General features: G+C 40.1%; 3 protein-coding genes across 3 annotated transcripts in view; all 3 read right to left on the bottom strand.

Annotated features, from left to right (window-relative positions):
• taok3b (TAO kinase 3b) overlaps nt 1–2,928 on the bottom strand; it is a 9,049-nt gene extending 6,121 nt beyond the window's left edge. Inside the window, exons 1-4 of the mRNA XM_020618645.1 lie at nt 2,170–2,928; nt 1,208–1,444; nt 977–1,105; nt 615–818 (exon numbers count right to left, since the gene is read on the bottom strand). Of these exons, the coding sequence (XP_020474301.1) occupies nt 615–818; nt 977–1,105; nt 1,208–1,393 (519 nt within the window). The 5' untranslated portion in view covers nt 1,394–1,444; nt 2,170–2,928. The remainder of the gene's footprint in view (nt 1–614; nt 819–976; nt 1,106–1,207; nt 1,445–2,169) is intronic.
• Nucleotides 2,929–4,140: 1,212 nt separating this feature from the next.
• Nucleotides 4,141–6,216, bottom strand: LOC109970803 (heat shock protein beta-1-like). Its single transcript, XM_020618626.1, has 3 exons — nt 5,518–6,216; nt 5,319–5,382; nt 4,141–5,051 (listed from the first exon to the last, which is right to left on the bottom strand). Exons 1-3 carry the CDS (start codon nt 5,906–5,908, stop codon nt 4,895–4,897), a joined length of 612 nt encoding a protein of 203 aa, XP_020474282.1. The 5' UTR covers nt 5,909–6,216; the 3' UTR covers nt 4,141–4,894.
• A 721-nt stretch (nt 6,217–6,937) lies between these two features.
• On the bottom strand, nt 6,938–14,621 carry LOC109970788 (sushi domain-containing protein 2). Its single transcript, XM_020618588.1, has 16 exons — nt 14,561–14,621; nt 13,833–14,031; nt 13,431–13,582; nt 13,179–13,346; nt 12,927–13,101; nt 12,599–12,800; nt 11,810–11,895; nt 10,814–11,082; nt 10,591–10,725; nt 10,311–10,469; nt 9,132–9,380; nt 8,488–8,671; nt 8,103–8,197; nt 7,831–8,010; nt 7,205–7,301; nt 6,938–7,039 (listed from the first exon to the last, which is right to left on the bottom strand). The coding sequence occupies exons 1-16, from the start codon at nt 14,619–14,621 to the stop codon at nt 6,994–6,996; spliced, it is 2,457 nt and encodes an 818-aa protein (XP_020474244.1). The 3' UTR covers nt 6,938–6,993.
• Between the last annotated feature and the right edge of the window lie 195 nt (nt 14,622–14,816).

Here is a 14,816-nt window from a genome sequence, read left to right as displayed (position 1 = left end):
TTTTTGTAACCTTTGCCAGATCTGTGCCTTGCCACAATTCTGTCTCTGAGTTCTTCAGGCAGTTCCTTTGACCTCATGATTCTCATTTGCTCTGACATGCACTGTGAGCTGTAGGGTCTTAGACAGGTGTGTGGCTTTCCTAATCACGTCCCATCAGTATAATCAAACACAGCTGGACTCAAATGAAGGTGTAGAACCATCTCAGGGATGATCAGAAGAAATGGACAGCACCTAAGTTAAATATATGAGTGTCACAGCAAAGGGTCTGAATACTTATGACCATGTGATATTTCAGTTTTTCTTTTTTAATAAATCTGCAAAAATGTCAAACATTCTGTGTTTTTCTGTCAATATGGGGTGCTGTGTGTACATTAATGAGGAAAACAATGAACTTAAATGATTTTAGCATATGGCTGCAATATAACAAAGAGTGAAAAATTTAAGGGCGTCTGAATACTTTCCGTAAGTTCCCAGTGTGGGAGATTTGTTGTTTTATCTGTTTTATATCATAACACTGTAAATTCAACACACCTGGTATTTTTATATATGTAAATGATCCTGTATTAGGGCTCTGGCATTGATTTTGATATTTTATTGCATAAGAAATGAATTACCTCCCTCAGCTGCTCCTGTTCAAACTCATGCCTCCTGAGTAGACTGCGGCGTTTTAGGGCCCTGCAGCTCCGGTCATAGACCACCCTCTGTTGGGCCAGCAGATGAGCTTCCTCCTCAGCCTGAGAGCGCTGCATTGTTTCTTTGTGCCTGGAGAGACGCTCCTGCTTCTCCTCCTTGGATATGCAAGGGTCTTCGTTCATCTCCTTAACATGTGACAAACACAATAATAACAGAATGAATAGGGTTTATATGAGCTGAAGACAAATTGTTGTTAAAATTGTGTGAGAACTTGTGTTGGACATTTAAGAGATATTATATGTAAGTTCCAAAACTTTGCACTGTTTGTGTCCATTATATTTACTTCTTTGATCTTCTCTTTGCAAAGCCTGTACTCCTTTTTCTGGTCCTCTAGAAAAGAAGTCAGCTCTTTCTTTTGCCGAGCAACAATCTGTTGCTGGATCCTCCTCTCTTCTGCTGCAGCTGACTTTGTCTGTGACAAGACAAAACAATGATTCAAATTATCACCCAGAAGTGAATGAAGTCACTGAATTTCCAACTTATTCATAAATAACACCTGCTGCTGGGGCTGTACCTCTTTGTCTGTTTGAGCAGCCTGGCGCTTGGCCAGTCTTTCCAGCTCAATGTAAGTGTTGTTCGCTTGTGTTTCTAATTCCTTCTGCAGCCGGAGCCTATGCTCATCCATCTCGGCCTTTAGCCTGTTCTCCAGGGCGATCAGCTGCTTCTGGTGCTGCCGCCGCATGCGCTTATACCCAGACATCTGCTCCCGCAGCTCAAAGTCCTGCTCATGCTCCTGGATCTACCTGATGACCTATACAGAGGAACACCGGAAGTAAAAGACAGAGCAGGCAGAGAGAAACAACTGCCATGGTGGAGCCAGTAAGTCAGAGGCTAGAGCTTAAAACACACGGCATACAGTACAGAGGCAAAGAACAATGCTTCCAAAGAAAAGCAATCAGTTTGCACACAACTACAGCCACGATAACCCAAGAATTTAACAAGTGTTTACAGGTGATACTGAAGTCTCAACAGAGGCTCTGCTGTTTAATCCTATTCAGAAGTCTGAATAGAATAGTGTCTGAAAATATCAAGCAACATAAAATAACCAATCAATGAATCCAGGGTTTTTCTGTTATGCAAGTAACATCTATACATCCATATGTCAATGGGATGTCAAAACCAGTCAGTAAGATCACAATCCAAGAGAGAAGATGTGGAAATGCTCCTTTTACAATCTATGACAAAAATGAAATCTCTGTGGTATTAGACATCGGCCGGAGATTTACAAGGAGTATATATATAAATGTAGTGCTCACTTATGAAACCAGCGGCAGGGAGGGAAGCTGAGGATGGGAAAAAATGACATCCATTAACGGGATCTGGTTGCCATGACTACAGATGTACAGCTGAGAACACAGACACCCGCTCCATCCCCTCCTCACCCCCCGCCGCCAGCGCGCACACACGCATTAACGCGCGCACGCTCACACACACACGTATTTTTGATGCAAACGGTGGACAGAGGAAGCTGCGTACCAAAGATGCTGATTTGATGGTGTCAATGTGTTCACAGATCTTGCAGTCGAGAGACCGGCTCTTGTGAGAAGTAGGCCGCAGCTCTGGCCTGGTGTCCCTGTGCACAACCTCATCCCTCACGCAAGCATGGTCCTGCAGGGGGGGAGGAAAAGGAGGATATAGTGGGGCTGGGTGCTTCCCAGGCCCTCCGCACTCGCTGTTTCTGGTAGAGCTGCTATTACTGCCGAATCTCCCTGAATGCAACACACACCCAGCGTTAAATGCATCCTTCCCCTGCTTGTTCCGCCGCTACTGTCTGCAAGTCCTTCCTAAGAGAGAAAAGGGCATAGCCAAACAATTGCAAGCACCACCGAGAAGGCAGCTACTGGATGTAGTCGTTTTTTTCTGGCGTCCCCCTCTTCCCAAAGAGGAGGAACCAAATGGCTCCGGTGGATAAGGGTGAATTATGCAATGCCTACCATTGATAATCGGAGAAAGGTAGCAAAGGGATGTATTTTACTGCCACTCTTCTTTTCCATTTCAAAATGCAAGAAATGTTTGGGAGGGAAAATACTTTTCCTGTGTTCCCATGATCGTATGTGGTACCATATTTAAAAATATTTGAATCAGATAAGGCACATCCAAACATGGTTTTCCCTCGAATATGTCGCTTGATGATCCGTTTGTATTCCACTCGAATTTCTGTCCTACATTTACAGCGCATTTGGTCATGGTAGGTGGTTCTGGTTCCTTCTATTCATCTCTTTCCTCTGTCCCTCTTCTACACTCCCCCTTCCTTTAAAGAGACACTGCAATACTACAGGCACATCTCACCAAGCCTCAAGTTATCACACTCTATCAATACATATATTTTTTACAAATCATAAATGTCAATAATTACGTTCATTCATGTGGGAGATATGGGGAGATAAGATCCATACCACTCTAACTAACAAGTCCTGCTAACATCCAAGTAGCACTCAGATTAAAGTCAATTACAACAATCTTCTGTGGACTGTGGACATTACCTGTATTTTGCAGATGAAGCAGAGAAATTTGAGAACAATCACTGAAAGCATTGTAGCAACATCCTAAGAGCCACACAGAAACCATAGTCTTCTACTAACCAGTCACTGCAGGGTTAGTCGGGGATTGATCGAGGCCTGAGAAGTTCAATGTTAAATTTATGGTGTCTATATGCTTTCTTCCTGTTGATGGCTGTGAGGTGGATGCTGGATTTCTATTGGATTGCTATTTCCAACTTCTACATGAACATCAGTGATCGTTCTGCAGGAAAGGCCCTGACCCTATGAGCTGCACAGAGCCTCTGCTGGATATGTTAATGTATGTTACAGCGATGTTACATTTATCTTTGGTCAGAGATGGCTATAGGGTAACAGGTAACCTGCTTCTCTGACTATTTTCCTGTTTTTAAAAATACATGGACTCTGTTCTCTATTGGCACTTAGTCCAAATTGAATCACTGTTAGTTACTTCATTAGATTATTCTTGATTCTTGAAATATTCACATTTCATAGCCAACCACTGGTTGGATAACTGACACATTAAGTCAAGAAAACAGTAAGCCATAAGAACAATATATTTGTCTAAACAAAGTCTTCTGTGTTTTACAGTTTTGTTTCTATTTTCAAGGGTTATTGCATCAATCCATGTGATGTCATTTACTTGTAGAATAGACTCAGTGACTTGTTTATGTTGCCATATAACAGTCTATTCAAACACTAGATGTCACTATTCACTTTTGAGTGATTTGGCTTTCATCAGATCAGACCCGCAGCAGACTTTCACTCAGTGGCCTCTGCCTTTCACCACTGCATTTGCAAATAAAAGTGAAAGTGTAATTTTACTCTGTAACTGATAGTGAGTGCTAATTATATGGTCACTGAAATAAACTGTTGATGATGTTATACATGAATAAATAAACTCAAACTTAAATACTATAAACAAAACAGTTTTATAAAGAGGAAATAATTGACAAAATTTACAGTAAATCAGAAAATAGATGAACAAATAATACAGATTAAACTGATTCCTACTAATCTGCTAATATATAGATCATTAATGAAAGATGTTAAAGGAGCAAATTACATATTTTTTTCTTTACATGGCAGATATTGTTAGGCTGTAATGTTATATCTGTTCTGCAGAATCCTCTGGTTAGCTGATACATTTTTTTCTGTGCCATTCTCTTGGATAATTACTGTCAACTTGTAGTAGTGTCTGTGGTAGATCACAGTTCCCTTTTACATGAATGAGTTTGCATCAAAACCAAAAGCAAATGTGACACACGCTTTCAGAACACCATGTGGTTTTCCTCCGGGTAGTCCAGCTTCCTTCCACAGTCCAAAAACATGCAGGTTAGGTTAATGGCTGACTCTAATTTGCTCGTAGTTGTGAGCAGCCTGGCTCTAAGTGTCAGCCCTGTGAAAGACTGGCAGCTTGTCCAGGGTGTACCCCGCCTCTTGCCCAGTGTTGGTTAGCATTGGCTCCAGACACCCAGCCTGCCACCACCATCTCCTAGTTCCCCTGACCTTCTACAGGACAAGGGGGCGATCATGACATGGTACTGTACTAGTGACAGTGAATTACAACATTAATCAGTATCACTTGGCAGGAAAACAAGCTTGTTACAGTAAAATTTGACTTATAATGCTCTTAAAACTAGTTTATGTCAGTGCTACAAAGGCCTACACCTCATTGTAATTTCAAGTTCTGCCCACTGGTTTCACTTTTCACCATCCTGCGCCTGTTGGATCTGAACAGGTATGACAATCTCATTGGTCAGGTCGCCGATGGAGGTGCCAGAGACAGGAGCCTCAACAGACAGGACGCCATCAGACAGCGATGAACTGATGTGTTGCAAATCCACCCCCTGTGGCATCCTTGAACAAATGAAGACGTTTATCAACAACACACCAACTCAAGAAAACTAGAGTATGCACATCTTTCTGTTGACAGACCAATTTGCCTTCTGTTGCTGCAGAATACTGTACCTTATCATTTTGTTTTTACCGACCTCTTGTTGTACCTTCAGTATTTGTGCATGTCGTAGGTTTGCTTATACAATACAATGCAATGACATAAGATCACCCAGTGATGTAAAACATATTTATTTATCAAAATCCTTCATATTTCCAGAGACAACCTACTTATATTTCCGAGTGAAGCATCTTGAAACCAGTCCGTGCTTATCTTGCCTTTCTTCATGTTTCCCTAAATAGAAATTATTTTTAAAAACTGTGTACAATTTATAAATTACACAGCACAAATACAGTGCAGTACATTTGCAACTTGTCATCATATAGCTCATCTCTAATTTAGCTTGTGGTCAGTCAAAGAAGCATATACCTGATATTTGCAGGTAGCCCTCCTTGGTAGTGACTGTGATTTCCTCAGGTGAGAAGTGATTGACATTCAGGTTAATCTTCCAGCTGTCCTGTCCAGTTTGGATCTCTGACACTCCACCTGTCCGTTGTCTCAGACCCCTTTGGTTCAGTGTATCAGAGTGCTGGTCACTGAATAGCGGCAGAGGGGGTGTTTGTGTGAGCCCCGGCCAGGACAAAGATGCCAGTCTCCTCTTCGCCCAGTCAATCCATTCCAGATCAACAGGCTCCAGGAAAGGAGGGAGGCCAAAATCCTGCGCAAAGACGCGATTCGGCTGTGTCCAGTTTGGGAAGGGATCCCAATTCATGTCTCTGTGAAAAATGGGACGCTGTAATATTTTATTTGGTTCACCCATATCCAGGAAAATAAGTTCAAAAGGAAAGAAAGGGATGTTGAAACTGCAAAGCCTCCACCCTGACAAAATAAGTCTAGAATGATGACCTGGAGACTAAACAATAGGGCATCAGAATCTTTATTCTCCAGTGCAAACAGAAAGTGAGCAGGAGGTCTGAGGAAATGGCTGTTTTGGCATCTGTAATGCTCCACTCCAAACTTTATATAGCCAGCCAATCATTTTAACACTTGTCTGGCAGTGAGTGTGATCTAAGGGGCAACAGTGACTTGATATGTCATGAGCTGTAGTGTTACTCCTCCGTTGCCCTGGGACCTGGAGAGGATAATGCTAATCATTTGTATTTATACCTCTGGAGTGTCAGTGGCAAGTTGTTGTTGTTGAATGACTCTGGGAGCAACAAGCAGACAGTTTATTCAGCAGAGGCCTTTACAGTCTTGTCACATACTGGTGCTCTTTGTCCATAGAGTTCACAGCTTTGGGTCATGTGAGGGAACAACATGTACAGTGTATTCAAAGTCACATAGTAAACAACAGAGTTATTTCCAGTTTCCAAACCCAAGACTGAGACATTTCAGATATTTGCAAGTAGTTTGCAGTTCTGATAAACAGACATTTTGCCTCTCACAGGGCAGTCTATGACATTACTAATAATGCAGTGTTTGCAGATAGCAATTTGTTCTCATTGGTTTGATCAGCATGAACCAACAAACCTTCATCAACACAGTGTTTTTTCATTACAGTAAGCCTAAAGTTTTTAACACAGAATGCTGCACACTAACGGTAGGTGTAGTTACAACTGCTACACATGGTAAAAAGATAATCTATAAATAAATCAGTACCTTTTGCCATGTAAGATGTACTGTGTATTTACTATTTAGCTGTGCAGGGACCTTTGCTCATCCTTACCACATACAGTACTGTAGCCAGGGATCATGGCTGTGGTTTACAAAGTTTACAGGTAAAATGAGATATCTTTTTTGCATTATATAAGCACATATTTATGCATGTATCCATTTGAAACATTTTCCATTTCCACATGTGAAGTTGTGAACATACACAATATGACAATAAAGCAAGAAATGTGGTTACAAATCTTCAATTGTCACTGCTTCCTCTGAACGTGCAGCTTTTCTGAAATGTAAAAAAACAGCACAGAGAAAAATATTACATTTATCTCATAGCAAGAAACTATAATACATAGTCTGTCTGTCAAACACTCTTCATATTAGGCAAATGAATTCATTCATATTAGAAATGACATCTTAAAAATAAACAACAGAAGAAATTATACCGCACCTTTTCTGTTTTCTGGAGTAGAGTACAATTGCTGTTATAATTAGAGTTAGTGTTACAGCACCAATTAAGGAACCAGCCAAAATTCCTGCAAGATTACCTGAAATATGTTAAACAAAGATGTTTAAACCAGAATCAGGGCCATTTATTGAAATTAAAGCTACAGTATGTAACTTAGGGTAGTACTAACATGAAGCTACTAATCAAGCCACTCTGCTACGATCTGCATTGCTCCACCATGCTCTGCCCAGCTCTGCCCAGCTCTTCATTAGGAAATTATAATTGATGAGAATGCAACAAAATGCACTAAATAAGCAGAAATAACTGAACATCTCTGATTGACTAGAGAGGTTAACATCTCTGCACTGCTGCCAGTGCTGTTCACTGAGTCTGGGTCACAGGAGGCTACAACAGAACCTCTCCACATTAAGACATTAAGTTTTGGAGCATATTTCCACAACAAAAATAGTTGAAACACGTTACATACTGTAGCTTTAAATGGGTTTGACAGAATGTATTTATTTTATCTTAGATAGATTCAGAAAGGATTTTGAGAGGAGATACAACAAAGGTCCCTAACCAGAATCACACAGCTAAAATTGTAGCATAATTTCATAATTTATTCCTACTGGAAACCACGCAGCTTGTCTCTTCTCCAGACCATTGGCCATTCTTCTGGCATATGCGGTCTGCTGATCCTTTAAGAGCATAGCCGTCTTCACAGGAAAATCGCACCTTAGCTCCTTGCAAATAAGTGGTCCCCTCTTTCTTGCCATTGCTTGGTGGTGGAAGCCATCCACAGGATATCACTGTACAGTGTGACAGCAACTTACACTATGAAACCATGTAACTCTCATACGTACATAATAATCACTGGACATTTTTCATAATATACACACACCTGGCTGTAGATCATCAACCAGAGAGATGTGACTCTGGAAAGACACTCTGGTAGCATTTCCCATTATTGGACTTCGGCCTACCAAGATATCATATCTACAGTACAGAGGAAATAGTAAAATAATTTCCCTGACAACTGAATTCACCTGTATTTCCATAACATTCCATAAACCCAATATGTGATGACTTTTACTCCCTAATTTGATCAAGTTTTAAAAGCCCTGTAACCTACATTTCCCCTATGAGTATTTTCTGTTGATTGACTAATCAATTATTCCATTGCGCTCTACTTCCTAAAACACATAACTGTATGTAATCCTCTTATTTTTTTAAGTTATTTTTCCTTCATTATTACAATGAGTTATAACAAATGATAGATCTCGTACCTACAGAACTCAGAGCCCTCTCCAGAGCATATCTCAGATGCTTGATTGGCTAAGGGATCATCTGGACTCTCAGGGACAAAAAACACTGGAATAAAACTGTCCACATGTCCAGGAGCATGGTAATATGTGTCCAAAAGATATTCTGAGTCATATGTGAATAAGGCAGAGTCATTGGACACACCCCCTGTAACACAAAAATAAAGATACTGTTACACAACAGCTCACACCACTAAAAGTGTTGAAATATAATTAAAAATGCGACATCATTATCTGCTGAAATACGTATACCTGTTCTGTGCATGAAAAGACAACAAGTTGTTTTCCCATCATGAAATGTTAACATTAAGGGGCCATGACCCAAAAACAGGAAGCACTATAACAGTGTGGTGAAAGGACCTTCAGTGTGGTGACTGGTATTGTGTGTCAAAATTCAGTTTATTACTGTAGTTTTCTTTCTTTCTTTCTTTTTACCAGGACTTTACTATAGTGGTAAAGTTGATGGTAGCCTCAACTAAAGCTGATTTATTAACCTACAATCATTAGTTAGTCTACCATCTCTGGTTGTACAGGGTATAACACACAGGCTGAGATGAAAACGTCACATAAATTTAGAAAAGTAATCTGCAGTTTCACTTGTTTCTTACAGCTTGCCCCAAATCTAAACACCTCCTCTGGATTGCTATAGTTCTTCACAAGTTCTCCGTTGCTGAGGACAAGGTCGTCTCTGGCGTCACCATTCATCTTTCCCAACAGTCCGATCGTGGAGTTGTTAAACTCCTCCGGCAGGAGCACAGTGGTTGTCATGGTTCCTCCCCTCAGTCGCACTTCAACCCCAGCACCAGTGGGGAACATCACAGTTACATTTGTAGAGGTAGGGGAAAACACAAACACGCCTACAAAAGAGATGTGTTTAGAGCAACAGACATCATGTCATCAAGTTGAGACTTTGCTGTGAAAGCCCAAATGCATTTTCGGCTCCTGACAATAAGCAATGGGATGCTATGTGATACAAGGTATTCTGCCAAATTTCAAACTCTTTTGCTTATGTCACATTTCTGTGGTGGCTGAAGAAGTGTTCAGATCCTTTACTTTAGTAGAAGCAGCAGTACAACAGTGTATATACTCTTATTATAAGTAAAGTCCTGCATTTAAGATTTTAATGAAGAATGAGTAAAGAGAATGTACTTAAATTTTCAGAAGTACTCATGCAGAAAAATGGGCCCTGAGTACTTTATTAATACAGAAATATTCTAATTGATTCATTTACTACATGTGTAAACAGTATTTTACAGTTGTTGGTCAACATGAAGATAATTTTACCATCTTTACATACTGTTATTCCATATATCTAACCATAAAGTGTGAATAGTAGTGTTTGTAATGTAATATAACCCATATATAACCTATAATTATACATCTATTAAACACCTAAATGATGTAATATTACATTTTAATACAGCAGAGTAATTTTATCAAGAAATGCTTACGATTTGAAGTCATGTTTTCAGGGGTTTTAAGATGACAACAAAACCTTGTGTTAGGGCAGAACACTACTCTGCTGAGCTGTACTGCTGTCAGAAAACATTCAGATATCTGGTTTGCAAATAACTTTTTTGTTTTTGCAGTCACATGTTTTGTTGCTGTTTCTATTCTCTTTGCACTGTCTTGCCACAAATCCAGTGGTTGACCACAGAGAAGGAAAACAAATGTGCAGACTGTGTCCAAATTCATATTCACTCTAGAACAAATGGAAGGTATTTTACAGCATTTCATCAAGACTAGTAAAATCAGCACCTCAGGGGCAAGGTGAATCAGAGCCTCACCATGCAGGTCCATCCAGCTCTGCTCAGTAAAGGAGAGGGTTTTTTGATTCTGCAGCACTTCAAGGCCGTGGTGACCGCTCACCAGACGCACCTCAATAACATCAGAGGACGCTTCTTTCATGGCCACTGCTGATAACTTTGTTGCATTTATCATGGTTCCTAATAGGGAGAGAATCAGATCACTAGGGAAAGGCACTGTAGTAACAGTTCACGTGCAGCGTGTATTTGTTATCCTGTTTCATGGCAGTCCCTTCCCAGCTCGGTCCCTTCAGTAGCTCACCATTCACAGGCTCTGTTCTGCCTTGGATTGTCAGCTGTTTCTGCGCCGACATAACTAAAGTGTATTCCCCTTTGCCATTGAAGGAGTAGCTGACACCGTCAAATGTTATGAAGTGGGGATCTCCAAACACCACAGCTGCCATTACATACAAACATTAAGACTGAACTGTAAATAATAATCTTCAGAAATATACAAACTGCTCCGTTTGTAATGATCCACTTACCAGTGCTGGGGGGCTGGTAACGCCTGCAGTCACTGGAGCGCCGGTGTTTGAAGTAGTAGTGGCAGTTGTCTGACCACAGGCAGCAGTAGTAGAAGCTGAGGACATCATAGACCCAGTGGGACTGTCCAGGTATTCGAGGAGGTCTCTTGTAGGGAGGTGAGCCCCAGTCGTGTGCTCGGTCTGGAGTGCTACCCCCAATCGAGTCCGCTGTCAGGACCTGAACACCGGTGCTGTCATAACAACACTGTTGTCCTGCTGCATACCTAGGACTGTTGATAGATTTCCAAAACATTACAAACAGTTGTTGAGATATTTCATTCACCACCAAGGTAGTGGAGCAACTGCCACGCCTAGAGGCTGAAAACAGAGTACTAGTGTCTAGTAAAAAATTTACTGATGCTCAGTTAATCAATAATATTGATATAATTTACAACAGTGCAGTCATTTTATATTATTGTCAGGATGACGTGGTTGGGGCATATCATTAAAGTTTTAGGTAAGAATACAGATTTTTTTTAAAAGGCAACCGCAGGCCACATACAGCAGTATAAGGAAGAACATACTAAGACATTTCATTTTCATTGGCCTGTGTCCTAAACCTAACACTGTTTTTGGCAAAAATATTTATTAATTGTCACAAATCATGCATGAATAGTACATTTTTATTTTTTGGAATTAACAAAATGCTAACCTATTTCCCTGCATATGTTAATATTAAGGTAATTGAACAAAAACTACATCAAGCTCATAAAGATTGACAGATGTAAATATTGTATGAGCAAATGTGTTTTGCATGTGCTTTATAAATTAGGAGAGCAACTGTGAAATGGGTTTAGAAAATACTTTCTTCTTCTTTTTGCTCATTGAGGGACACTGCAGGATTTTTACTATCAGTATGTTGCAGATGCAGTGCTAACAAGGTAAAGACATTTGTAAAATAATGAATATAATATCACCCAATAGTGACAGCAAGCTATCTCTGAGTCAAGGGCTCACCTGGCCTGTATAGCCCTCACACAGTGAACAGTCCCTGGATGGTAGGTGCACACACTCCCTTTCTCTATATCACAGCCGTAGTCAGTCTGAGGACAGAGATAGGGTAAAGTGTTTGTGACCAGGCAGCAAGATGTGCACTTCACTGTGTTCATGTATAAATTGCAATTTAGATGACAAAGACAGATTCAGGTTTTTAAACAAACACTGAATCCTCATCAATACATTAAGCCACTAGATGCACACACTGACTTTTAACATTGTATTGCCAGTCACTTGCCACTGGAACACAGTAATGACTTGTCTAAACCTAACTGTAAATTTTTCAGATACAAAGCAATAAAACCTGTGCTGAAATGTGTTCAGCTTGCAAAGATTGCGTTCTTGTAAATACTATAATTAGAGACCACGTGTCCTTGACTTTGAACTGATAAGCAGTCAGCATCAGCAAAAGGCTACAGCCACTGACAACCCCCATAAACAATAAAGTAATTTTATCAAGCTCATAAAATAAACTCCCCATACTCTAATGACCTCTCTGCTCTGCTGAGACATCTTATATTGCAAGTATGTTTTACATTTATTTTTATATTGAGGACTGTTTTGTACTTTTTTGACTCATTGCCTTGTTTTTGTTTTGATTCTTTACACTATCGGCAAGAGTATCTGCTGAGATCAGCTAGCACAGGTTTTGTTTGACTGTAATTTGAACTACCTGATTGCTTTTATGTGCACAGGACACAAATTTCAAGTAGTGTAGCCACATCTAAATGCACTGCTCTTCATACTCACATGAAACCTCCCCGTGTCTGCTCTTGCTTGAGCCAGAGTACAGGGGCAGTCTATGATCTCACTGAGGAAGTTGGGCAGTTGGTTTTCCAGCTGGTCCCATGCTAAACATTTGTCCAGGGCCCAGACTGCTGAGTTGTGCCTGAACCTGTCCTCCAGATGCCACGCTAGAGCGTGATCCTCAGTCCATGCAGCTTGTACATTCCTAAATGTAACACATGACAAATGCAGCTGCCCACAGGAGATACAAGTATATAATGAATTTGGAGGCTTTATGTCATTCTCAGTATATCAGCATCATTATTTTGTTATATAAAGTGCTCGTACACACCACATGCCATCAGGGTAGGTGCTGGGGCTGACACGCACAGAGCCAAGCTCCCAGCTTGAAGAGCCGTTCTCTGCTGGCTGGGGCAAAAAGCTAAAGGAACCACTGTTGGGCTGACCCCTTGCAAGTGAGTACAAATACTTCCACTCACCCTGCCAGCTGTCTGAATAGGGCTCTCCTACAGAGAGATGTTTTATAAAATTACCCTATTAACAGAGTCATGTGACAGTGTATGTACATTGCAGTTGAACTCACCTGTCTCCCTGTATCCCCAGAGCTCTATATTGACCAACTCTGCTCTGACCAAAGAGGTGTTCCATGTCATCTCAAGAGTTCCTCCAACATTTGGTGTGCCATAATACTGCCATTTTGTCGCGTTGACGAGAATCGCCTTGAACTGAGAATCTAACTTGCCACTATGCACTGTATTTGAATCACATAAATCATGAGTGAACATTGTTTCATCACCAAATTATATATTATTAAAATTTATGAAAGTTATTGTACCTGAAAGCCAGGCTCCAACTCTGCTGAATGTAGTGCCATTATCTGAGGAGACGTGCAAAGGAACCCATCCTGTTTCATACAACAGTGGGGAGATACAATGGCCTCTGCTGCTTTCGTCCACATACCCCACAGTGCTGGTATTATTGTTAAACCTGCCATTTTAAAAGAAGTATCATCAAGTGTCTATACTGTACTTCAGCTGTAAAATTTCAATGCAGCACAAGTAGAACACCTTGGAAACTGTAGTTTGCAAAAAAGAAAATTTGGAAAAACCTAGTGTTTTTTTTTTTTCAATGTAAATATGTACTATCTGCTGAGACATGGCATAACCAATTAAATTAGAGCTATAATCTGAGCATCTTCAGGAGCATATAAACACTGAGATATAGAAGAAAGTCTGACCTGCATACAATCTGGGAACTCTTATTGAAACTTGCATCAAGGATAGTAACATCTGTCCCACCAAAAAAAGACCCAGAATACGGAAAGACTTCCACACAGTACTCTTTATAGTCTGTACAGCAGTTTTTTAGAGACCTACACGTTGGGTGGCATGAACAGGTGTCTAGTTTTGTCCCACAGTTTCCCTCACATGTATATCCTGTTGAAACAAGCAGAGAAAGGTCTTAGGTATTGAGTCTGGTTTTATTTTAAAATTAATACATCAAGAAGAAATTTATTTGGTCACTGACTTAAATTAGTATTTAATGAAACATACAAATACTGATACTGACTAACTGATAAAACTAACTTTTATTTTAAAATTAAAATGTTTTAATGAACATTTTAAATGATACTTTTTGTTATCCCATTTACTTCAGCTTGTCTTTATATAATGTTCCACCTCTCAGTTCAGTTAGCCTCTTCTTTAACATTTATGTTTTCTGGTTTGTGATTGCTTTAATTTAAAGAGTCTCTGTACAGTAGTACACACACATACACACTTCTGACTTTTTAAAACTTAGCTTTTTTGCAAATATACCAAAATACTAAATATCTTGCAGCTGTATAATAAGCCATCTGTACTCTTAGATATGATGCTGATCATTTCATCTAAGACAGTACACCATGTCAGCTATGAACCACAGTGTATGTAAAATTTAACAATTTAGAAATGTGTGGTTGCTCACCTAAACTACTGTGGATGCATGAAACCAGAAGCACAAAACTTAGCGTTGTGAAGTTTTCCATTGCGACAGAGTAAAGTTGTCAGCCAGAGTTTGTGCTCTGGCTGCTTGTATAGTCTCATTCCAGGTACTCACTAGCTTGATAAACCCAGGACCTTTGATCGAGGGGGTTGCCAAACATCTCTTTAATAATCAACCACAGGTCAACTGTCACCTTTGTCCATCTCCCATTGAAAAACCAATTAAATTACAAGATTTA

This window comes from Monopterus albus, unplaced genomic scaffold, assembly GCF_001952655.1.
Source record: "Monopterus albus unplaced genomic scaffold, M_albus_1.0 scaffold208.1, whole genome shotgun sequence".
In the NCBI taxonomy this organism is placed as follows: Eukaryota; Metazoa; Chordata; class Actinopteri; order Synbranchiformes; family Synbranchidae; genus Monopterus; species Monopterus albus.
The sequence above is the reverse complement of the archived record's forward strand: the minus strand, read 5'-3'. Positions and strand labels throughout refer to the sequence as shown.